The following is a 23,489-nucleotide window of genomic DNA, read 5'->3' as shown; positions in this document are numbered from 1 at the left end:
TATGAGTTTGCTGCCCATATTCATGAGGAAGAAGCGCTCTTGATTTTCTTTCTGGGGGAAGCAGTCGAGCTTGTGTCGTCGTAAGCTTGGCCTGCTCGGCGACTATTGGTTCCCTGTAAAGAGATAGTACTGTTTCGGGCTGTTCCCGAGGTGCTGCGTTGCTGAGATTTGTTTTATTCCTGTGGTACCTCATCGCCTGCGAGCGGACGCTTCGTCTTGTCTCACCATCTTTGAATTGAGTAGGGTCTGTCGCGGTCAGAAAGCGAAGTTGAAAAGGTCCATCGAGCTTTCCACGGCGGCGCGCCGCTCTCGTTGTGGCGCGAAGGGTATTTGGCCAAGCATCGTTTTCTGACTGGCGATTTGTGACAACGAGTAAAGTGGAATCAAGCCGGGAGGTCGCTATGTTACTCTTGCTGGTCGGAGTTATGATGGAAGCCATGGATAATGGCGTGGTGTAGTGCCCCGGAATGCCAAGAGAAAGCGGGGTCCTGGCTCAGCGCAGGAAGCAGCGACGATGCCGCGTAGCATCCATTACCTACAATGCCTCTACACCTGTGTATCCATTGCCGAAGAAGAGACCGCGATTTTATATGAGGCTGGGGCCTGGGCTTGTATCAGTCGAGCCTGACATGTCGGTGTGCCGCCCCATGCAGAGCACTACATGCGTTCGCGGGTAATACGCCACCTCATCGCTTGCACCGGGACCCACGTCGCAATACAATAGAGCAAACAGTAGGTGTACAGCCTCGCACTAGCCAAGACAATGGTGGCCTGACGACACTAAAGTTCCGACCAATCCAATGGATCAAGAGAGAAGCTCTGTGGATCACCAACACCCTTTTAACACGCGCATTGGGACGTCAACAACTTAGCCAAGATCTTCCGCACAGCCCTCCCAAAGTCCACGAGCAAATGCCACAATATAACACCATCGCTCTGATCAGTAATCCGATTCTGGTCCGCTATCAATAGAGCCGAATCCTCCGCTATCGACTCAGCCGGATCCCAACGCCGTGCGACGACACCAGCTGGCCGGATCGTCTCGTTGCTATCAAACGACTCCACCATCCTGCGTTCATCAACGAACATATAATCGCAAGGCAGAATGACCCCTAGATCTTCGTCAGGTTCTCAGCTTTCCTCCCTCCGGTCCTGTACAACACACCTTCACGCCTCAGCTTCACTCGAGCTTCGTGCCACCGCTCCTCGTCGATCAAGCTCGGCGCATCGTGCAAGCTTGGCGACAGCGAATTGGGGCTGAACGGCGAAGGTATGAACCGGCGCACGTGCTCCAGAGCTTGCGATGCGGTTTCGCCTTTGTAGAACATCCGTCGCTTAACCTGTGGCGCGACAAAGCGACCATCTGGCAAGTCGTCAAGCAAGCGATACTGCTCTTCGACATTGAAATTGTCGAGATCGTTGATATAATAGTTCGCGACGTAGCCGTGGGTAGTCAAGGCGCTTCGGATCATGGCATGAACGGTGTATGCGTGGAATATGAGAACTCACCCAGAAAGTCGAAGGAAGAGCCGTGGCTCATTAGCATCTTTCGATTGCGTATATTGAAGTAGACGTGTCGACGAAGCATCTCCGTTGGTCCTCTGACGGCGTCAAACGGCACTCTGGCAAACTGCGCGCCGCGACGAACGGAAGACGAAAAAGAGAAAGAGATAAGGACATGGTCTATGCGCATCCCTAAGCCTACGCGACTATTACCACCTTATACACAAAAAAAGCTAGACAGGTCTGCAGACTACATTAAGACAAAAACCTCTAAAGTAGGTAACCTAATGTTAATGTAGGCTCTAGGGTGTTTAGTTTTTTATTAGGTTAACGTGTTACTATAATGTTGTACCCCAGAACGTCGCCCTCCCACCTCAAGCGCGCTACCAATCGCCACCGGCATCTCCCCGACTCTCCTCCCAAACCTCACTAACCGCCGACCTATCTGGATGTGACTGCATCCTCGGCATCCCAACCGATTCCGTCTCAACATAATACCCCCCTTCCTCCTTAAACTCAAGAAGGTACCTCCCATTAACAGGCCCAAATTGCTGGATTGACCGAATTCTGTTGAAAGATGAATTCGGTCTTCGGTGTGGGAATTCGCCTAGAGGGAGGCATGTCTGGTTGGACACGTTCGAAAGCCATTTTTCGATTCGTGGTCTCGTGGCCATTGTTTTGTATGCGACGAGCATGCGGAAGCTGTTTGCTTCTTCGAGGATTTGTGTTGTGGTGGTTTGCTGGCTATCGGAGGTTGTTGAGGAGCTGGTTTCTGACTGCATCTTGGGGTTTGAGGAGTACAGAGGGGTTGCGTGGTGTGTGTGGTGAGGTGTTCGAATACACCTAGGAGCTACGTAGGGTTTGTAGTAGTGTACGCGGTGCTGTGCGCGGCCTTTGTGTGCTCTTGGAGGTGCTGAACGTGTTCGCTTGAAATTTGTTGAAGTCTTTGTGGTTATGGGAGGGAACTTTGGTATCTGAGTGTGGAACAGCGAGAGAAGACCATACTTATGAAATTCCTGTCTCTCATTCTTTGGTTCCCAAGCGAGCCACCCACACGCAACGAGCCACTCACAACTTTCCTAAAGCTCTAAACGCGAGCCGAATTTCCTTCCTATAGTAATCCTCGGCAATGTAATATCTCTCCCCTCTCAAAATCTCCTTCACTCGCTTAGGCTTTGCCCGTAACTCCACACGCCTCTCTACTGCCTCGTATTTCTCATCCTTCTCTCTGCATGCGCCAGAGCTATCTGTGACAATGGCTATGATCCTAATCACTGCAGCTTTATTCGGGAATGTGAGCTCCTCCGCCTCGATACCGATTTGGGTATTTCGTAGGATATCCGCGCCGGAGTACTCGACCACGCCGGGCGCGGACGTGAAGTAGCTGCCGATGCAGCTGCCAAAGTACGTCATAGCCTTGTTCAAGAGGGAAGACAGACGACGCGGAGGTACCGGGAGTGATTCCGCATGCATTGGCGAGGAAGAGATGTTCGGTGCTTCCCGTATCGGCACAGAGTCTAGATGAAACTCAGATGGGTCGGCAAGGCCAACGAGGGGACTCGAGCTAAGTGACGGTGGTGCAGCCCGGGGTGCGCGTTCGTGCCATACACCTTCATCCATATCTGCGCACGCAGCTCCACTAGTCTCGAAAATTTTCATATCGTTTGATGGTGTGTCGTCGCTGTCTTTAGCCTCCACGGCATCAAGTGGTGATGCGGTCACGTCATCGTAATCCGGAATGATAGCTTCCATGTTCGTCTTCAACTCAGCCAAGTGTTTTGTACGATCCATGAATGCTGATTGTGCGGAACGCGCGCCCGTTCTTGACTGAACTTCGGGGTCCACAAATGGGTGCCCTTTTGGCGATGACTGGTCTGCTTCATCCATGGTTGCGATGGCTGGATGCCGATGAAACGGGGCTCATCCGTTTGAAAAATGCTAAAGAAAGCCGCGCTATGGCGTTGTAGGGCTGTGTTGTGCAGTTGCAAATGTGGTGAATGGGACCCGATGGAAGTTAAAAGTCCATCTTTTAGGAGTGAAGGGCGCGCATGAAGAAAGTGGCGACCTAAGATGGAGATGGCATGTGAACGATGAGTGGTGAATGTCTCATAGCTAGAGACACGCCGGGAGTGTGTACAGCCAATTCCAGCTATCCCATCGCCGTGGCAGATGCGTCACAGCACCTATTCCCGAGTCAACATACATACAAATACTGAATTGCTGGCAGACAGTGACATGTCCACTATATTTGCCCGCTCATTCATACCCAGGTAGTGGTCGATAAATAAGTCTCCAATTCTCTTTCTGCTAGATGTCTTAGCCGCTACACCTACATCTTACCACGCAATCATGTCGGACTCACCAAGAACTCCAGATGCACTCAAGAAAGCACCCCTTGATAATCCTCGATTAGAGATACCTCGCCCCGTGTTTCAACGCGAGACTACATCCGATTCCTCGGCATGGCAAGCTTACACACCGAAGACTTCGCATGGGTTCATCGCCATGCATACCTCGACACCGGAGGACATGCACGAGAACAGGGGTAACGGAAAGCCTACACCAGCCAAAGATTACTTCTCAGTGCCAAAGCAGAAGCATAATCCCATCCTTTCTCCTAACCCTGCGCCATATGAACCGCATGGCTTCTTACCACTTTGTTCCGTTGCGGCCGTTGAAGTAGACGCGACCGATTACTTTGGGCTCTCAGACAGGACTGTTAAAAGTGATATCGGATGTGCAAGCTGCGCTGCTCCGGGTATTGCCAAGGATGCCGAGTGTAACGATGCTCGTCTACCAGAAAGTCATTATAGCGAGCGCGATGTCGCGCATAAGCCAGAAGAAGAACCGGATATCGAAAAGGAGCCCGAGATAAGATTGCGCGGTGGCAGTGGCGAGGAACTTTGCGACGGAGACAAAGAGGCGATCGATCGTTCACCTGCAGACGACGTGCCCGACCCGAGACATCATCGACGAGAAATCGAAGCTAATCCACCGATCGCTCCATCGCCCATCGAAATAGCGCATGAAGATCACACCGAAGAACGTATTCCTGTTGCGGTGTTCGATAGAGCGCTCCGACAGATGTTACGAGAAGTCGCGACCGTTTGTAATCGCGCAATAGAGATGCACGTGGCTAGCGACGCTCCTCCCAGCACAGAACCCACGCTCGACAACACTGCGGAGTGTGACGACGCCGAAACGACATCAGAGCCGCCAACAGATCGATCTGATGCTACTGAGAGCACTCACGCGGCATGACTACATGATAGTCCTGAACACAACGAAAGCGAGCAAGCGTTCTCAGACCCGAATGAGCACGATACCTCTCTGAGTGCGAACATGGCTGAGGTGACTGCAAAAGAAGCACAGGAAGCTACTCCAGTAATCCGACGAAAGCTCAGAAAGAACTGGAAGAGACTAGCGCCGCTCGAAGGTCACACCGGAAGACTCTTCGACACGATGCAGCATACAGACAACAGAACGCTAATCGCATTGAAGTCCGGCTTCACAGTCGACATCGTGAATGCCGACACCAAGAAAATATACGTCCGCAACGTTCCGCTTCGCATGCTATGGCATTTCTGTGGCGCCTCCGTGCTCGATCGCTTCATAGCAGACCGGGGCGGGCGCCCTGACCTGTTAAAAATACCCGCGGAAGATGCCGAGAAGTCTGGAGTCACAAGAGTAATGCGATACATGCGTCGCGCGTGCAAAGCAGCTAGCGTACGGCCCACAGGTGAGCTGCGCGTACCACCCAGTCTGGCCGCTGGCATCGAGACCATGCGCGCATGCCGTGTATTCGGTTTGCACGCTGATGCCGACAGGCTCGAAGATGTGATGATCGACGAGTGGATAGGCAACGAAGCTTGGTATATGACCGACGAGCATGTCGAGCTGATCTGGGATGGGTATCACGGTAGTCTTCGCGACACCGTTTTCGGGGATGTAATAGTCTGGTTTGTATTAACGGAAGTGCAGGATAAGTCGCATCCTCTCGCAGAGGAGATACGGTGGATGCTGGAGCAAGACGAGTACGAGACCCTGAAGGCAAGGGTTACGGAGGAGGTGCAGTGGAAGATGTGGAGACTGGAGGATCATGATCAGTTCTTGGGGAGATGCAGTTGGGAGAGGGCGGAGCGGATGCGCAAGGAGGAGGAGCGTACTGATCCTCGTGCAAGAGGTTATCATCAAAGATCACTCCCGATGTCTGACGCCGAGCGGACCGCTTTTCATCATGGAACTAGCGCGAAAGCTCTTGGCATCGAGATGATGCAGGGGGGGTTTTGTGATGGCGGAGGCATAGGGGTCCTTCCAGATGTTCCATTCCAATCTCCTGAGCTGCCGAGGGCTGGAGCTGATACCCCTGTTCCGCATTCGCTTGGTCGGTATTAATGTGAGGGTGTGGTACATCGCCGACCCATAACTTGGGGACCCGCCGGTGGTTTAGTGTTTTGTGTTTTTGTGTTTTGACTGATGTTAGTTTCTTAGCTAGTGGCAATATGCTCGTGTTACCTCTTCAATGCCAGCTACTGGGAGTGTGCGATCGTGAGAAAGTGCGGTCAAAGAGATGTCCTCTACATTTTGAGAGGCAGACTTATATGAGAAGGGGAGAGAAGTTGCTGCGCGCGTGGCAGTTCAGTCACCGTGGTCTCGAGAGGGTCGAGCTGATGTTTGCAACCGCGGAAAACGCTCTATCGGGGTATATTTGTTAACAGATGCTGACGCCTCGGAGCCCTTGAGAGGTCATGTAAAATCGTAGACAACCAACGCCTGACTGCCCTCGCTCTTCTCTCTGAGCACTATGACGTTCTGTTCGTCGAAGCCGACCCAACCACGACTGACGGAAGAGTCGTCAAAGCCTTGGTCAAGCGCAAACCGTAAGCCCACCTGCTGCCCCGCGTCGTCGTCCTGGGTGTACTCTTCACTGGCTTTGGATGGCTGTACGCGAACGCTTAATTGTCCGTTTCTTGAGCGCTTGCGGTTCGCAGAGGAGTTCATGCCGCCCTCTAGATCCCATACCCGTAGCTCGTCCCCTCGTCTGCTCACGGACACAGCCTTGCCACGCATGCCGACATGGGCGCCGGATATCGAAGACGTGTGACCCCAGAGGCGGTTGCCAGAGCTGATGGACAATGCTTGTGATGTCGATCGAACGAGGTAGAGCGATAGTGTGTTATCGGGATGCGCGACGAGAAGATACGGATGGGAGTACGACATGGAGGTAGGTTTCGATCTGCTCGGCCCGCTCGGTGCTAGGGCTTCATCGGCGCGATCTGGTAAAGGTGACAACGAGCGTGCTGATGAAGAGGCCGCGCGGTACGTAGAGAGCGTGAACGAGTGTTCATCCGCCGCAGTAGCCAACCGTGACTCGATTAGGTCGCCTTTGTGTGAGAGTATGAGCTCCTGCACACCAACAGTCCAGCCGGATAGGTACGTCGGCAGGGAGTATGCGATCGCGGCGGTCATGGTATGTGCTGTTGTGCGCAGCGATAACGAGACAGGTGGCCATGCAGTGTTCGATCGTAGGGAGTATAGCAGCTTCGGTGCTTCTAATAACCCGAACGTGCCAGGCACCTCTTCAAAAGCGTATAATGAGAGGAGGTGGTCTTCGGTCATGGTGAGGAGATAAGGCGATGAGTATGCGAGAGCCGACAGCATTCCGTTTGTTGATGGCGGATGGGTGAAGACATTCGTGAACTTCTTGCGATCCGTCCTAAGTGCGTAAACGGAGAACGAGCCGTCTTCAAAGCCTATGACAACTCGCTCCGTGCCATCGTCCGTATTCGAGACATCTATGGCCATGGATATCGGTAGCCGAGCTACATCTGTTTCAACAGATAGTTCCGTGGATGCCAGTAGCTCCCTATCATTCTTCGAGTTCCACGCTCGTAGGCCTGACATGGAGTCGGCAGCATAGATGATGCTGTTAGACATCATGACGAGTAGCGGTGGGTCTGGAGGCCTTTCAGCGACCACGATCTCACTGACGGCGCATTGTCCCTGGGTCCAGTTATGCCGCAACCGATATTGCTGCTTCCAGTTCGTTTGTGTTCCGTCTTTGACTAAGTAGCCGTCTTCTAGCCATTTCGATAGCCGCGAGGAGTAGTGTAGCCGATTCGGGTTGGCAGGGCCTCTGATGCCTGGTATGCGCGACGCTCGAGGGAGGACGAATGTGCGGTAGTAAGCGGCTTTCCACAATTCCGAATCGACCGAAAGGCGACTGAACTTCTTCGACACCCTGTAACAGTTAGCGGATATCGCGATTCAACGGAGATGACGTTACCTACCTTTGGCATACCAGTAGCGAGGGTACGGGCACGAAAGACAGTATGCGCACAAGCAACTCCTCGCTCAGTCGAGATAGTTTGTCGGGATGTAAAAGCCGCTGTACCTTGGCTGGATGCTCGCCGTCATCATCGCCATCGTATGCGCGCTTCATAATACCTGGCTACGGCTGTCGTGTCGGCGGCGAATGCGCCTCGGGATGCCGGATTGGCACCATGTCTTATCGCTATCGCAGAGTGTCTGTGCGTACGCGTGACTGCGCGCTCCACTAGCGCGTATCTTTCGCAGTTGCCGCCTAATGCTGCAACCAATTCAGGACACACGCGAACATCGAGTCATCTCTTGTCACACCTGTCGTTTTCATGCCTTGTCGGACTGGTCCAATATGGCGGAGTTTTCAGCCTGGGTAGAGCAGAACAAAGGGCTCTGGACGCGTGTATACGATGAGGTCATCAAGCCTGACCTCGAGAAGGAATGGAAGACGAGTACGTACGGTCAGTTAACGCGTCGACCTTTGCTAAGAATGAATCAGGAGAAGAGAAACATCAGAAGGAGCTAGATCAAAGTACGCATTTTGTCTTATTCATTGAGTTACACACTAACCTGCTGCAGAGGAGGAGAACCAACAAATACTGTTCCAACACCTGAATGACGAGATTCTGAAATCAGCGCGTCTTGCCAAAGAGAACGAGCACCTGAAAGAACAGCTCGAAACTAGGGGGTCAGTCGACCAGCATGTCTCTGCACTCGATGCACCAAGTACGTCCGGCGATTATCGCCACCTCGCTACCGAGAATGAGCAGTTGAAGCAACGACTCGCGGCTCTACAAGAGGCCGCTGCACCATTACCAGATCACGGGGTTGCAAACGAGGCTACCGAAGAAGAGTATCACGACCTTGCTGCCCGGTTTAGCGACTTGACTAAGAAGTATCGGGACACGTCTCAACAAGTGAAATATCTCCAGAAGAAAAATGCGAACGTCATGCAAAAGAACAGGGATATGAAAGAGAGCGTGCGCGCATGGCAAGAGTACGCAGATCGGCAAGCAGTGAAACAAAAGTCGAAGAGCGAGGCCAGAGACGGGGCCGATAAGTCACATATGGCGACAGCTCACCTTCTCCCCGAGGAACGGCCTCATCTACCTTCCAGTCCAGTTTCATTGGCCACCGTGCGAACCCCCAGATCCATCGCTAATCCAGACCGCTCCTCCCCTGCTCCTATGGCCCCGCTTCCGCGTGCAGTTCTTGGAATGACGAGTCGCTTGGCGTCTCCGACCACGGTCAGCGGCGAGGAAGCTCGGAGCCCCACCACAACTGTCACTCCAAAGGCCAGCACTCGCTCAGGGATCCCTCAGCTACAACAGCATCAAGAACACAATGGCGGTGTCTCTTCGCACGTGCAGCGGATAATCTCAGAGGACGAAGGCCATCGTTCAGCGATTCCAAGCTCCAGTCAAACGACAGTGGATGAGCAGGTCGAGCCGAGGAGCATATTCGAACAAGCGACGGAAGCTGAAGATGATGACGATTTCCCCGAGTTCGTTTCCGAGAGGTCGCTAAAACGAAAACGAGGCCAGCCGTCAAAGTCCAGATTCGAGATATACGCCGATCACTCCTCCGATGGCACACCAATAAAGCCCCATCGCGTGAAGGAAGAGCCTCACAGTAGTCCTCCGCTTCCTGCTTTCAACATGACTCGGAATGAGACGATGGATTTGGACGACCCTGCGCCCCATGGGATCAAGACTCCTCGTCAGCCCCGGACAAGTATCTTCCATGACACGGATCCCGTGGAAACGCCTCGTCAGCAGAGGCGTAACAGCGCGCCACTTACGCAGGCCGTTAAGAACGAGAACCTGGATGACACTGATCTGCATGATATCTATGATAACATGCGCGAGCCTCAAGCCATGGCGAGTATCGAAGCACGAGCCTTTAGTGAGCCGAATGAACCCACGCAAGCAGGGGACGCTGTGTTGAGACCCCTTGACCCCAACGTGGTGAACAGTGCGTCTGAGGAGCCCCTCACTAAGCGTCCACGGCAATCCCAAGCGTATCAACAAGACAAGCATTCTTTTCTCGCAGAGTCAGGAGAAGCACTACCTGCGAATAACCGTAAGTCGAGGTTGCCGCCCCACCTTGCTCGAGCGCAGATGAACCAAAGATTACAAGCTTTGAAAACTCCTCAGACACCAGGAAAGACATCGCCGAAGACTCCCAAGTCAGGTCCGGTAAAGATCAAAACCGAGCAAAATCCAACGCCTCCCGCAAGCTCCTCACGTACTACCGAGACACGTTCCGTCAGTAAGGGTGCGCGCAGCTCAAAGTCAAAGGCTCGCGCGAGCCCTCGTGAGGATCCGACACCTGACGGTCCTATATGGACCATGAGGGCTCCCGAGACCCGCTCGAGTGCTCGCAGAAGTCGTGCATCACCATTGAAAGATCAGGTTCGCCTCCGAGATAAGCCAGTCGGCGAGCTCAGCGTCAAGGACTTCAAGCCAAACCCTGAATACAACCAAGGCTTCAGCTACGCATTTTCCGAGACTGTTCGCAAGCGAGGAGATCGCATGTGTCTCCCGGGCTGCACTAACCCGCAATGTTGCGGCTCAACTTTTCGAGCTTTTGCGGAGGCACAAGGACCTCTCAGTCCGTCGGAAGAGGAGGCTTTGCTCGAGGACTATCTGGGCGATGCATACAGCAACATGCAGCTCACGCAGATGTCATCCGAAGAGCGGCAAGAGCTCGTTTTGCAAGCTCGGACGAAGAAGATGGCGAAAGAGTCCGGGAAGCATCGCGAGGCCTACGAGCGACGAAGAACACCGCCAGGGTTCTGGCGAGTGGACTTTCCGACGACACAGGAACAGCAGGAAGACAGGGAACGTGCAAAGGAACAAGAGAAGGCAATCGTGCAAGAGCGCTGGTTGGATGCACACAGGAGAGGAGGAAAGTGGATCTTTAGAGATGAGTAGGCCGTTAGTAAGGCGCGTTGTGAGTGGATGTGGGAAGGACCTCCGCTCGACGAGATCCGTGGTACGAGGCCATTGCAACCAGAGGTGTTGCAACAACTATAGTATTATACAAGATATCATCCATGGGTAGGGCCAGCTGAAAAATGCAGTGATTCTACGCATTGTGAGTATAAAACACATCTCTCCCCCAACTCATCTTCCTAGTCCAAACCAACTCTTCACAAGTTTCACCTCGGGTCCAAACCAACTCTTCAAGACTTTCACCTACCCCACCAAAACTGTCCCACCCACCAAGACAAGTGCTCCTCATATCCATCACAATGACCCTCCCCACACGCTCACACTTCCTCGCCCACAACATCATACCCACCTCCACCTCCGACACCTCCTGCGCAATCTGCAAAGAAGACTACAACACCACCACCGGCCACCCCGCAGTCTCCTTCTCCAACACCACAAGCTGCAACCACATCTTCTGCGAACCCTGCATCGTTGCGTGGTTGAGCGCTAAGGGAACGAATACCTGCCCCTTGTGCAGACGCGAACTTTTTGTTTTGGATGACGGGGAGGGGAGCGTGGAGTATGAGAATGAGGGGGGTATTGAGTTTGGGTGGACTTTTGGTGAGGAAGAGGAGGATGATGATGATGGGGATGTGGAGTACTTTTTTGCGGGGGGAGGGGTGTGGGATAGTGAGGAAGAGGGGGAGGATGATGAGGAGGAAGATGACGATGAATTCCCATTTGAAGAGGAAGATGAATCCGAAGGTGGAGATGGACTTGAAGACATCCCACTATCCTACCTCTACCGCAACACCCTCCTTCCTCTCCACACCACCCCCTTGGAGACAACCGCCCTCCACCAAACAATCTTTCATAAAATCTGGAACCTATCATCTACATACCGCTCCGCAGTCACACAAGCGGTCGAGCAAGCGAAGCGGGACGACAAGCCGCTTCCTAATTGGGACCATGCCAGTTTCAGCAGGCACCTCCCCACAACAACTACCATGGTGGCTTCTCTTGTTGAAGCTGTCAGAGCTCATACGGGGACAGATCTCTCGGGTAGGCTGACAGCGGAGATGCTGGGGAGGTTGGAGGGGGTGTTGAAGATTGCTTTGGAGGAGCAGCTTGAGCGGGTTCATGAGGCGGGGGGTTGGGAGGATGAGATGCGCGTGCCGGATTTTGAGGGGGGGTGGAAGGCTGAGTGGTGTAGAGAGAGGTTGGGTTTGCTTTTGGGGTTGGCGTCGCCGCGTGAGCCGGCGGGGGAATAGGTATATCAGGGTATGTAGTCAAGGCAGTGTATACTCCAACATACGTTTTTGTACTTCAACTTGTGATTGAAACGCTGCTATGTAGACTGTAGCCTTTGTGATGCGACTTAGTTTGTAAAAGGTTGAGCGATTTGTATACTCTAGCCTTAGCTATATTTATTTAAGTAACAAACAACGAGCTTGTTGTAGTCGTGATAACAGATTTCATTTTTGCTAGCTTTTGACCATCTAGTTGGTGTTTTCGGGGGAGAGATGATGATAACAAGCAGTCTCTGTGACGGGTGTAGACGATTACGGCACAAAGCCGGTCTCGTCATTATATTCGGAGGCGGAGTCAGCTTGAACATACATGTGTAGGTTGAAGTCAATTCCATACCACCACCGAGGCTGCCACGTGACCGCTTACCCTGATCCCCCCTCTCGATCACTGTGGCTCTTCGATATACTTGTCCTGTCATCCCCCTATTCGGAGTTCCGATCACAGCTCCTCCAGATCCTCATCGCCCATGTCGAGGGCGGGGAAATCGCCGGCCTCGCAGCGTTCAGGTCGCACAAAGACGCCGTAATTGCTGCCGCACTCAAAGTATCGCTTGCCCTTGACGCTGCCATCGTTCTTGCCTGTCGGTTCGTCGAGGGTGACGCCGATCCAGACGCCTATACCCGGTATCTCAGGGACAAGGCCAACATAGGAGATGGTTCCTCGACGCGCATCTGACTCGGGTAGAAGGCGAACACGACCGTTTAGAGAAAGGCCTAAGAAGGGGTTTGCGTTAGTTGAATCGATTCGCTTCGCAAGCATACATGCGGTAAAGGAGACCAAAGTGTAAGTATGAATGCAGCCAGGATAATCGTACGAGATCAGTTCCGTTTGCTGTTCAGTGGAGCCCAACCTATCGAACCCTCGTATCCGTCTATGGTTTGGGCGTAGACAGGAGGTATACGCGAAAGCGAGCAAAAGAAGCAAATACATGCCCAGGCGGAACGGAACAGGTAAGTGGACAACAACGTCCCGACGGCCGGGCGGGCAGTTTGGCAACTAGCATCGCGTATGCGCGGAAACCCAAGATCATTGCACGCCTAATCGGTCCCTCATGCACACCGATCACATCTTACTCGAGATGTGGTGGCGACGGCGAGGCTCAAGCGGGGAAGGCGGCCTGATTGTTCGAGACAGATGCAGGCGCTGCCCAATGCAATGCTATAGCGAGGCAGTGATGCGCGAATATCGAGGCGTGGTGCGGCGTTGGATCCATCAACACAAATCTCCAACACATCCTTCGGGGATAATGGCATTCAGCGGAGTAAACGATGCGTAACGTGCTGATGTGTTTTGGAAAGCAAGGAAAAATGCGGGCCGCGCCATCCGAGGATCTGGTGCCCTAAACCACCCTGACGATCTCGCTCGGGCGAGCAGGAAGAGGGAGATTTCAGGAAATGGACCATGTCGTAGTCGAAGTGTATTACCGAGAGACTTGGTCGACGAATGAAGCTGGAGAATGGGGAGAATAATGAGGCTGGGTGGCAAGGAAGGCGTCGATCGCTTATTTTGAGAATTGAGTTTAGGGTTTCGGCGACTTGCACCCTTTGCCGCTGCCCGGTCCCTGCCAGAAACGGGTAACCTAGCGGAGCGACGACAGTCGTTGGAGGACGGCGGCCACACTCGAAGCGATTTCCGAGTGTTAATCGGTTGACTATGGCACTTGCCTAACGGATGTGCTTCCAGTGCCATACGCTCGGCTGTGGAGGTCTGGGCCAAGGGTTGGATGCAGGGGGCCGAAAAGGGTAGTCGTGTATGACCGGTTTGGTCAGAGGATACTCGGTATGCGAGATTGCCTTGCCTGTCGCTCAGATGTCCTTGTCGGAGGGTAATGACAGGCTGAGACATAGTGAATCCTGTTATGATGAGGCGGCAACCTTGGAGGCATGCAGCAGTCCGGTTTGGGAAGAGTTTGAAGCATCTCCGGTTTGCACGTTGGAACGACATGGATGACTACAAGGCTGCAATGCGATGGTTGATGTCCGGGTTCCGGCGTTCGCTCTGCCGCGCAAACGTACGGCTCAACGGTGTGGGTGAAACATGCGGGAGATATACGGCTTACCTCGTTCCTCTACCTCCCGTTCTGAGGCGCGGATCTTTTGCTGCTCGATGCTGCCAGCATCGGGGTCAAAACGACCCAGCTTTTGCGCCTTCTTCCATGCAAGTACGCTGTCGGTCCGATGCTCGTACTCAGCAGCGGGCATTTCGTACTTCTCAACGGACGACAGGTCGGTGAAGTCCGTCCTCGCACCCGGCGGACGAGTGTCGACGACCTAGACGTGGCTGTCAGCTCGGGAGCATGTTTGCGAGGATTCATTTGCTCGGGGATGTCAGTTGAGATTGCTCTAGCAAGGTGGCCGGTACAAGGGGTGATTCATGAGGCCATGTAAGGCATTGGAGTAGGGCCGAAGCGCCGAAAAAGAAATGGCAAGACAGCAGCGAAAGGCTATCCGGTATTGCGAAAGTTTATGTCGTCGGTATCGAATGCCGAGTGCCAGCAGCGTCCCGGCGTGCCCAACGCTTGCAGACGATCTGGTAACTCAGATGAAACGAAGGATGGCTTCCGCGCGGATCGCGTGCCAAGGCGCAGCAATTGGGAAGAGAGGGGCAGTGCGGGGCATGCGAATATGCAGGCATGACCTGACTGGAGCGCGCAGCCTCAACGTCGGACCTGACAACGAATGGGGCAGTCGAGCAGAGCGACGCATGAAACTGCTAGGCGTGGGTGTAGAGTAGATACAAGGAAGTAGAGAGGCGAGCCGGGGGGGCAGAGATGTGGCAGCTCGCGAGAGGACGGCAGCGTCGACACAGCCAGGACAGGGCTGCGGCGCGCGTGCAATGAGAAAGCAGAAGAAGCACTTACGGTTATCTCCGCATACGGCTGCAGCGGGAAGGCAGCAAGACGCGTCTGTTCCTCGTCGGCGGCCGTGAGGGCGACGGCATCCTGAGAGCCCACGCGCAGCGACAGCTGTTGACTGCTGGCGGGCACACCGGTGATGGGCTCGAGGCGGGCCTTGAGCTGCGCAATGGACCACGACGGCGATATACGGCGCTCAGACGACGAATTGGGAGAGCTAATGAGAAGCGGCACGTCTGCCGCGCTCTGGAGTGACATGGCGAGCGAGGGGCAGAGCCGAGGTGCACTAGAGGGGTAATGTATGTATATAGAAGGACTCTGCGCTGTTGGTGGTGGTGATGGTGTACGGTTGACAGGTGACCCGCTCCGTATGCGGGATGGTTACGAGTGGTGTAGGGCCGAAGAAAAGCATTGGAGAGGGTTGCGCAGGGCCGTATCGAGTATCCTAAGCGATGCCAAGGCCGTGGTTGTCAACCACAGTGAATGTCTCAGGACACGGCGGACACGGCGAACCGCGACGAACGCCCACCACCCACGCACCCCACGCCTCGAACGATGTGAGATGCGTGGGACAGTATCTACCCACGCCGTGCGCTGGCATCGTTCGCGCGTGGGCGGTTATTTCTGATGATCTTCGTCGAGGGAAGGCCTGCTCCGGGTCGAGCTGCCTCATCCAACTAATGCAAAACCATGCGCTCGTCAGCCAAGACGTGGTGATTGCACTTGATCAGATGCAGATGTCGGTACTCGACGGCTGTCTGCGGGCGCCTGCCAGCACCCCATCATAGCAGCCAGCGTCAACGAGACAAGTCATTTCCTCCAGTGCCTCCAATACCTCCAACTAACTCCAACTGGGCCCTTCACCGCTCTTGTATGCGATGTATGCAATGCACGCGTCTGTAAATATAGAGTGCTGCGCCTTATAGATTCATGTAGAGGCTGTGGCACCTGCAAGACACCTGCAAGGCGACCGAGAGGACCAAGCAGACAAAGCACCCCCAAAGCGGCAGATAGAGGCAGACTCGATCAGACCGACCAGACTGACCAGGGCTGCGGAAGTGCAGTTCGCATGCCGTCGGCGCGGTGAGATTGTGTGCTCGTCTGGTCTGTGGGGAGTCTTTTGATCCTTCAATCACTCAGCAGGCCGTGGGCGCCGCCGAGGAAAGGCCCTTTGCCCTAGCGCTGGCCAGCGCACGGGGATGGTTCATGGCTAATGCACCTGCATGTCGGCTCCCACTGGCCCAAGGGCCTGCTATATCCAACCTCATTCAAAACATCCATCCAGTTCGGCCTCTCCTCACCGCCTCATGCGCATCATCGTAGCCCTGGTCCCGTGATGCAATCTGCCACGGCGATGACATGGCAGGGCGGCGCCTCCTCGTAGCTTCACACAACGTGGCTCGCGAACACGAAGACAACACAGCAGCACCGCCCCTCACGTGCGCGCACAACATCGTCGCATAAACACCAGCGTGCCGACATCGTGTCCATCGTGCTAATCGTGCCATTCGTGTTGATGCCATGGCGCGCGCTAGACGTCACGCCCACGGCCGCCGGCAGTTCACCGCAGTTCACCGCTCCTCTTGCGCATGCTGCGACGCTGCTAGATCGCCGCCCACAGTGGGGTTCTTGACCGGACACATGAACGCAGGAATTGCACAGGTGGAGCCCGTCTTGAACGTTGTCGACGTTGGCGTGAACACATCACCACCTGCACCGCCTTAATGAAGTCAGCCGTTCGCAAGGCTTCGGTAGCGACGCTTCTGGCGTCAGATAGCCGGAGCAGGGCGAGCATGCTGCAGATCTTCCATGTCATCGCGCTTGTGCTCTTCCGAACCATCAGCGAATCCCTGAGACTGTTCACCGCTCATCATAATCCTTGATTCGTTGCCTCAAGCACTGAAAACACGCTCCAGCCGCTTCCTCGACGATCGTGAACGCGGCCCTGCTACCTGCAAACGCCGCAGCCCCGTCTTGGGCGCATTGAGGCCTGACGGAAAGGAGGGCAGCAAATGACGCCCAGTACACCACGCCGGCGAAGCCAATATCAAACCGCAGTAATGCAAATGCACCGGAGTCGTCTCCCACGTCAAAGACTGCGAGTAGGTTGCTGATAGCTACCACCACATCGTGACCTCCGTGACCTCCCCAAGTGGGGGACACGTCATCGCAGTACTCACCACGCAAGAACGGGTGTCGTGCTTTTTGTGTCAAGCTAACGCTGCCAATTTGGCCTGTCCTTTTCTTTTTGGTCTCGCTAAAATCTCCGGCAGACATGCTTCCTTAGATCGGATCAGCTGTGGTACGCAGTTGGTCTGTGGGTCGTTAATGTGGCGCGCCGCCAGCACGAGTCGCCAAAGCGTTAAGCGCAGAGGTAGTGGGTGTCAAGTCAGAAACGCAAAGGGTACATCCTGATCCCAAGCCCCCGGATCCCTACCGCGGCGGACGATGAGGCGGCGCCAGCCCAGGGCTTCAAGGGATGCCTGCTATTAGTATTACAGTCGCACGCTAACTCTCTCTACTGACACATCCATGCTCACTCCCTCAGACCCTACCTACCTTTGCTCCTACCAGTCTGTATCCACCACTCCCCTACGCTACTCCTCTACCTTCTCGACCTGAAAAGTCAGTGGCTAAGCACGCCCGTCATTCATCAGACCGAGTGGTTGGCCTGTTTCACCCCCTGCTCCGAAAGCCCCGGCCCATAGCCCAAATAGCTCGAGTCGATCGACCACTTAGAGCGTGAATCATCCAAAGTACCTCGCAACTGGCTACTTGGGTCATCGTCGGCACATTTAGTCTATCCGAACCTCATCACCTTACCACTGTCCTCTCCTGTTCATCCTCATACACAGCTACCCATAACACGTTTCGCCTCCCTGTTGTTGTTTACCAACTTCACCTGCACATCAACACCCACTCGACTCGGATACAACCTCAGTTTCTGCCTTGCCTTGCCCAACGCCACACCTGGGCTGATCAAACGACGGTTTCCTGTCAATCATCTGCGAGGCTACCTTACGACAACGCCCGACCTGATCGGTACACATTCAACTTATAGATAGCCATCTATCTGCTGTACTCCACACCCTACAGCCGCCTACCCCAACACCGCTACTGACTGACCGACTGTACATCTTTCGGCAACTTGAGCTTTCCGAGGACGCAGGTCTCCTGACAACCTTCTCCATTTTATGGGCTGGCTAGAAGCTAGTCCCTCACCGTCATCCTGGATATCAACCTCCTCCTCGAGCCTCGCGCTCGGGGCTCAGAGTCACCTGCGAGCAAGAAGAGCACCATATCAAATGTGTCCCACTCGACAGGCGCGACCAGAGGATACACAACCGCACCTTCAGCATACACACAGTCACCTTCGCAAAGAGCGTCGCCGGCGTATGCCTCTGGACCACCCGCGTACCCAGGCCCCCCGCACTACGCGCCAATGTCTGCATACCAACAGGCACCAACATCAGCACCCCAAGGACCCGGATCAATGCTAGGAGGACCTGTTCTACCTGCCATCTCCGAACTTCACCGCCACGCTGAACCCGCACCACTCCCACACTTTCGCCCGCTCTACTCCGGCCCACATGGACCTTCCCCACCCCGTCACCCGCAAAATACTAATGGCTCCCCTCCTTCAACACTCAAGCGACAGGCATCTCAAACCCCGCTACCCGACGAAAGCCCGGCCAAGAAACAGTCCAAATGGACACCAGAGGAGGACAACCTCACCATCGAGCTGCGGGGTCAGGGAATGAAGTGGGACGACATTGCGAAACGACTACCCGGAAGAAGCTCCATTTCCTGCCGACTACGATACCAGAACTACCTCGAGAAGCGAGCCATTTGGGACGAGGAGAAGAAAAACAAGCTCGCAAGACTCTACGCTCGGTATGTACCTCTCGACAAATCCGGATGGCCAGACTTCTCCATCTTGGTCATCCGTTCCTTCGTCTTGAGCCCACCTCCTTGGTTTCAGATCTACCCCAGCCCACTCTGCCGCACGCGTATGCGACGCATTTCCGCGCACTCTACCCAAAATCAATACTGACTCTTCTTAGATTCAAGGACCAAATGTGGCAGAAGGTCGCTACCGAGATGGGCATTCCCTGGCGGTCCGCCGAATCGATGCACTGGCAGCTGGGGGAGCAGGAGATGAGCGCGCGTGCGAATGCGCCGGTGTTTCAGCTCCACCCATCTGCAACCGGCACAGGCATGAGCTCGCCATCGCAAGTGCCCGTTATACCAGCCTCTGCCCCGCATGGCTTCACGCCTGCCAACGCGCCTCAACTGATGCCAAACCCGCCGCCGATGCCGCCGCAGCTGCATCAGGTGCCCCCGCCCATGCCCCAAGGTCCGATGCACGGCTACCACCAGCGGACCGACAGCGGTTCCAGCGCGGGCGGACGAAGGAGGAGGAACAGCTCATTCAGTCGCAGGCGCGCAGACCCTCGCAACCGGTCCAGCGTGCCCCCTCAACTAGGCCAACCTCTTCCCCAGATCCAACCCCAGTCGGAAGAAGACCTGATCAGCGGAGCCAGGACAGCACCTGTACCAGGCATGCAGTCGATTATCAAGCAAGAGGGCAGCATCCCCAGCTACATGGAGGCGTACCACCAGAGGAGAAGGGAAGAAGAGGCCGCAGGCCCGTCACGAGCAGAGCACCACACACGGAGTGAGGGCATGAGGAGTCCCGACCGCATGTCGCAGCGCAGCGGAACCGGCAGCATCAAGAGCATGAAGCGCGAGGAAAGCGACCGACCATCCCCACCCCAACCGTCGACACCTTACGAGCGACCCGCATCGGCAGTCGCATAGACACGTCTCGCAACTCGCATTATTCAACGATTTCTTTACTTGTAGTAGATGGGATATAGACATATTTCGGGATGCATGCATACACAAACATTCGGGCAGGAACCGTAATGAAGCGTGGGTATACCCAGGGGTTTCGGCGCAAACAAAGAGAGAAGGGTTCAGGAGTCACACGGGGTATACCACGAAAGCTTAGAATTAGGGAACCGCGCTGCAGAGCCTGGATGAAGATCAACGCAGGGGCATTGTTCCGCACGACTGTGGCATTTAGCGTGGGTTGGTTGTCAACATCTTTTTTCGCATGGATATCAATCTTCTTTGGCATTCTGGTTTTTCTCGCATTTTGCTGAACATCATAGCGTTTGTTTCTCCCTCTAGACTCGCATTCTGTTCCATTATCATGGTTGTTTTTTCCATGAACCTGTTTGTCACAGCACTGTTTTGGTGTGGTTCATTCGCATTTCTCTATATTCAATCATCCATCTCAACACAAGCACACCCAGCGGCATAGCGTGGCGAGGATACCTTTACACCGATGTTTTCCCCCTCTTAGATATTACGTGTCGAACTACGTGTTCAACCAGCTAGTTTACGGCCTCGAAGTGTATCAAAGACAACGTTGGAAAGACTTTTTTCGCCTTCCGCCACCTGTACCCTGCAAGCCAGCATGGCCAGCACATAGTAGCAAGATTATAATACAACATGAACCAAACGGTTCCGTTCATCTCCGAGAAGCAAAACCCGCCTCCATGCCTCCATCCCTCCCTAATTACGTTTCTTTCGGACCCTCCAAAGTTACCGTGTCCCTCAACATAGCAACAGGCCGTCCGGCATGACCCTGCACGTACGAGGTGTGTGGCGTGGCGGTGAACAGCAAACGAGATTCCCACCGCCGGGAAAACAACGTTCGTCTACCCCGGATCATCGTATGATGACGTAGCGGCCATGGGTGCCACACTTGCTCATGCCTGAGCAAAAGGTCGGTCAAACAGGTACCTACGTGGCCGACTCAGCGTGCGCGGAGCGCTGCGCTGTCACCGCTTCAGGGTGTGTTCAGCAAAGCTTAGCTCCAGTCGGAAATTTTTCGCCTCCTGGGTGGGTGGGGGAGTGTGGTGGCTGTCTCACGCAGTGTCTGTCTACTACACGTTCGCCAGGAGGGTGTGGTAAAGGTGCGTTGTTCACGATCATCACGTCTGTCTCCACTAGCACAGCCTCGTAGCCTCACTTTTGGGCCACGCGATTGGGCAACACGGGGGCTGCTTTGCATGAACTTGTCTTTAGAACGGTTCGCTGTCCTTGCATGGCGCTGCAATGCGTAAGTGTGTATGCAAACTATTTTAGGGCTTGGGCTGCTGGGTGTCGTGTCATCGGTTCTGCTGTGCAGGCAAGAGGGTGTTGCGCCCCGCAAAAAGCTGGCGGCGCACGTGATTGGCGGGCTGGCGTGTTTGAGGATGCCGTAGGGCTGCGTGGCTGCTAATCGATAAGCCTGGCCAAATTCCATCATTCCCATGGTTGCCGCCTTTGCCTGCAGTTAGTTGCCAAAGCTAATCGGCCTCGAATTGGTGCCTTGGGCGTAAACCAAACTTTATTGTGCGCGCGCGCGCGCTCTCCGCTCCCGTCCCACTCGGAGCACAAGGCTGAGATGGTGCTCTGCACGTGCCCCAGCCCTCACGAACCGCTTTGAAACAGCCTAGTTCAACCCGCCCAAGGCACGCCCTCTCACCACCCAACCTGCCCAGTGCGTGCCTTTGCAGAAGAAAAACCTTCCATGATGCTTCTAGAAGACCACGTCTAGTCCAAAGTCTATGCCCATGACATATTCCCCTTGCCGTCGCCGTCACGCCCACCTACCTACCCGCCAGTTCGTTCGCGCCAATATCCACGACATCGCATTCAGGCAGATTGTGTCATTCATCTACGTGCCGTCAGGCGAGTCGGCATAAAAAAACCAAAACACGGCGCAATGCCGAACTAAAGCCAAAGCAGCGTGACCTGGCGCATGGGACGACAGACTCGAACCATGCAACATGACACAAACGGAACGGTAATGGGCAGACGAACCAAGACGGCGACCATGGGACACCGCTCCTTACGTTACTTTTTTCCCCGGGGCTCGGCCATGCGACGCAATAGGTGTTCGCATGATCGGGGAACGGATGGGTGAACTATTGTCAAACGGCCGAGCCGCTCCTCGGCGCTGCTCGTGTTGCGTTGCATAAACAAATCACGGCGCAAAAGAGGTTATGCATGAACAGTGTCGTTATTCTCGCGGGCACTGACCGGCGATCGCAGCCCTTCGAGAAGCCTTCCCGATGCGGCATGGAGGGCATGGGTAGTCGAGGGCCAAATCTCCCACCTGTTCGCCAAACGCGAATCATGGGCGCTGACATGCCACCATTCACAGAATGACTGTGCACATGACGACACCCTTTCACTTGACACATACACAGATCCACCCCAGGGCCTGCCACCACCCATCCCTTTCTGCGTTCAGTGCACACCAGGAGTGTGCGGCTAGGAGTGCCTGGCGTCGCCTTACCCGCGCGAACCTTCTCATCGTCTTTGCCACATCGTACGACAATTATGACATGTTGGTTCACATATCGTTGTCGCAGGATTACAACCCTCCTGCATGCTGGTTCTCTGATCGTCCGGGATCGCTGCCTTAGGCCGAAACAACTGACAAGGGCGAGCATGGCAATTGAATGGGTCACTCGCAGGAGCGAGAGAAAAAACCGTTCCGTGACATGTGTGTGGGCCAGGCACGTCCGCCGCTTGCATCAGGGCTGTTCCATGGACACAGTGTCGAGGGCGCTGTCCCTTACTTCTTGCTGCCCACGCGTTTGGCGGCGAACTGGCTCCGCGTTCCATGTCATGCGACATGGGGGCTGGTCCTGAAGCAGGCTAAGCCGTGCGGGCGGGAAGACCAAATCGAACGTCTCAAGAATGTTCTTTGCATCATCCCTTCCCACGTGCCATCTAATTTCGGCCTTTGGCTTGAGCTTGCGAGCAGCGCGCGAACAGATGAGATTAGGCCGATCGGAGCTCTCTCCGTCGCTCGCCATGCGCACATTGACATTGCGATGTGGTCATGTCGTTATTTGGGGGATCGGAACCTTTCGCTCAATGTCATCATCCCTCGACGAGGCAGCTGAACAGACCTCGGGCTGCTGAGACAGGCGTCCGTCTGTTCGCGCAAAGCTGCATGTGGCTTTCGCCAAAAGTAAAAAGGGAAATCGGCTCACATCAGCTCATACAGCAAGCCACCAGCCAGCGCTCGTCGCCTCCTGCGTCAAAGAAGCAGCCCAATGCAAATAAACGTGCAAACACTCGCCAATCCATACCAACCCAACAAGCAAGTATTGCACTACAGTATTGTACATGCAGTAGTTAGATCTATAGTTTGGTTCAGCATCCGAAACCCACACATCGGCATCCGACACCAGATGCCCAACGGCTTTCCCACGGTGTATCCCGCAACCGCATTCCTCTTCCGCAATGACAATGGAAATTATCACCGCGGCGAAATCGCGATTCCATGACGATCGCAAACCTGAGACATAGCGCCCAAGTGGGACGACGTGACACTCCGCACACCGCAGAATTTCGGTGCGATTGCGATCTCGAGTCAGCCGCAGTAGCAGTCGAGGGGAAAAGGGAAAGGACAGACGAATGCGAGATTAGTGGCGCCGATCGAATAGTTCACGCCCTGTTCACCCAGACATGCTCGCCCGCCCCTCCATCCC

The 23,489-nt window shown here is 54.7% G+C and overlaps 7 protein-coding genes across 7 annotated transcripts; 4 read left to right on the top strand and 3 right to left on the bottom strand.

The window, feature by feature from the left end:
- Window positions 1-2,571: 2,571 nt before the first annotated feature.
- J4E83_008803 (uncharacterized protein) lies at window positions 2,572-3,390 on the bottom strand (the record flags this gene model as incomplete). Its single annotated transcript, XM_049335696.1, has 1 exon — window positions 2,572-3,390. One exon carries the CDS (start codon window positions 3,388-3,390, stop codon window positions 2,572-2,574), a length of 819 nt encoding a protein of 272 aa, XP_049185192.1.
- A 462-nt stretch (window positions 3,391-3,852) lies between these two features.
- J4E83_008802 (uncharacterized protein) lies at window positions 3,853-4,764 on the top strand (the record flags this gene model as incomplete). The annotated part of the gene is made up of 1 exon (XM_049335695.1): window positions 3,853-4,764. One exon carries the CDS (start codon window positions 3,853-3,855, stop codon window positions 4,762-4,764), a length of 912 nt encoding a protein of 303 aa, XP_049185191.1.
- Window positions 4,765-4,845: 81 nt separating this feature from the next.
- J4E83_008801 (uncharacterized protein) lies at window positions 4,846-5,898 on the top strand (the record flags this gene model as incomplete). The annotated part of the gene is made up of 1 exon (XM_049335694.1): window positions 4,846-5,898. The coding sequence occupies one exon, from the start codon at window positions 4,846-4,848 to the stop codon at window positions 5,896-5,898; it is 1,053 nt and encodes a 350-aa protein (XP_049185190.1).
- A 351-nt stretch (window positions 5,899-6,249) lies between these two features.
- Window positions 6,250-7,945, bottom strand: J4E83_008800 (uncharacterized protein; the record flags this gene model as incomplete). The annotated part of the gene is made up of 2 exons (XM_049335693.1): window positions 6,250-7,744; window positions 7,794-7,945. 2 exons carry the CDS (start codon window positions 7,943-7,945, stop codon window positions 6,250-6,252), a joined length of 1,647 nt encoding a protein of 548 aa, XP_049185189.1.
- Window positions 7,946-8,176: 231 nt separating this feature from the next.
- On the top strand, window positions 8,177-10,760 carry J4E83_008799 (uncharacterized protein; the record flags this gene model as incomplete). Its single annotated transcript, XM_049335692.1, has 3 exons — window positions 8,177-8,276; window positions 8,324-8,356; window positions 8,404-10,760. The coding sequence occupies 3 exons, from the start codon at window positions 8,177-8,179 to the stop codon at window positions 10,758-10,760; spliced, it is 2,490 nt and encodes an 829-aa protein (XP_049185188.1).
- A 1,749-nt stretch (window positions 10,761-12,509) lies between these two features.
- J4E83_008798 (uncharacterized protein) lies at window positions 12,510-15,183 on the bottom strand (the record flags this gene model as incomplete). The annotated part of the gene is made up of 3 exons (XM_049335691.1): window positions 12,510-12,784; window positions 14,131-14,341; window positions 14,932-15,183. 3 exons carry the CDS (start codon window positions 15,181-15,183, stop codon window positions 12,510-12,512), a joined length of 738 nt encoding a protein of 245 aa, XP_049185187.1.
- Window positions 15,184-18,367: 3,184 nt separating this feature from the next.
- Window positions 18,368-19,746, top strand: J4E83_008797 (uncharacterized protein; the record flags this gene model as incomplete). Its single annotated transcript, XM_049335690.1, has 2 exons — window positions 18,368-18,819; window positions 18,990-19,746. The coding sequence occupies 2 exons, from the start codon at window positions 18,368-18,370 to the stop codon at window positions 19,744-19,746; spliced, it is 1,209 nt and encodes a 402-aa protein (XP_049185186.1).
- Between the last annotated feature and the right edge of the window lie 3,743 nt (window positions 19,747-23,489).

The sequence above is a fragment of the Alternaria metachromatica genome (genome assembly GCF_023757995.1).
Source record: "Alternaria metachromatica strain BMP 0045 chromosome Unknown scaffold_27, whole genome shotgun sequence".
Classification (NCBI taxonomy): Eukaryota; Fungi; Ascomycota; class Dothideomycetes; order Pleosporales; family Pleosporaceae; genus Alternaria; species Alternaria metachromatica.
Note: the sequence above shows the minus strand (reverse complement) of the source record. Positions and strands in the feature narration are given on the sequence as shown.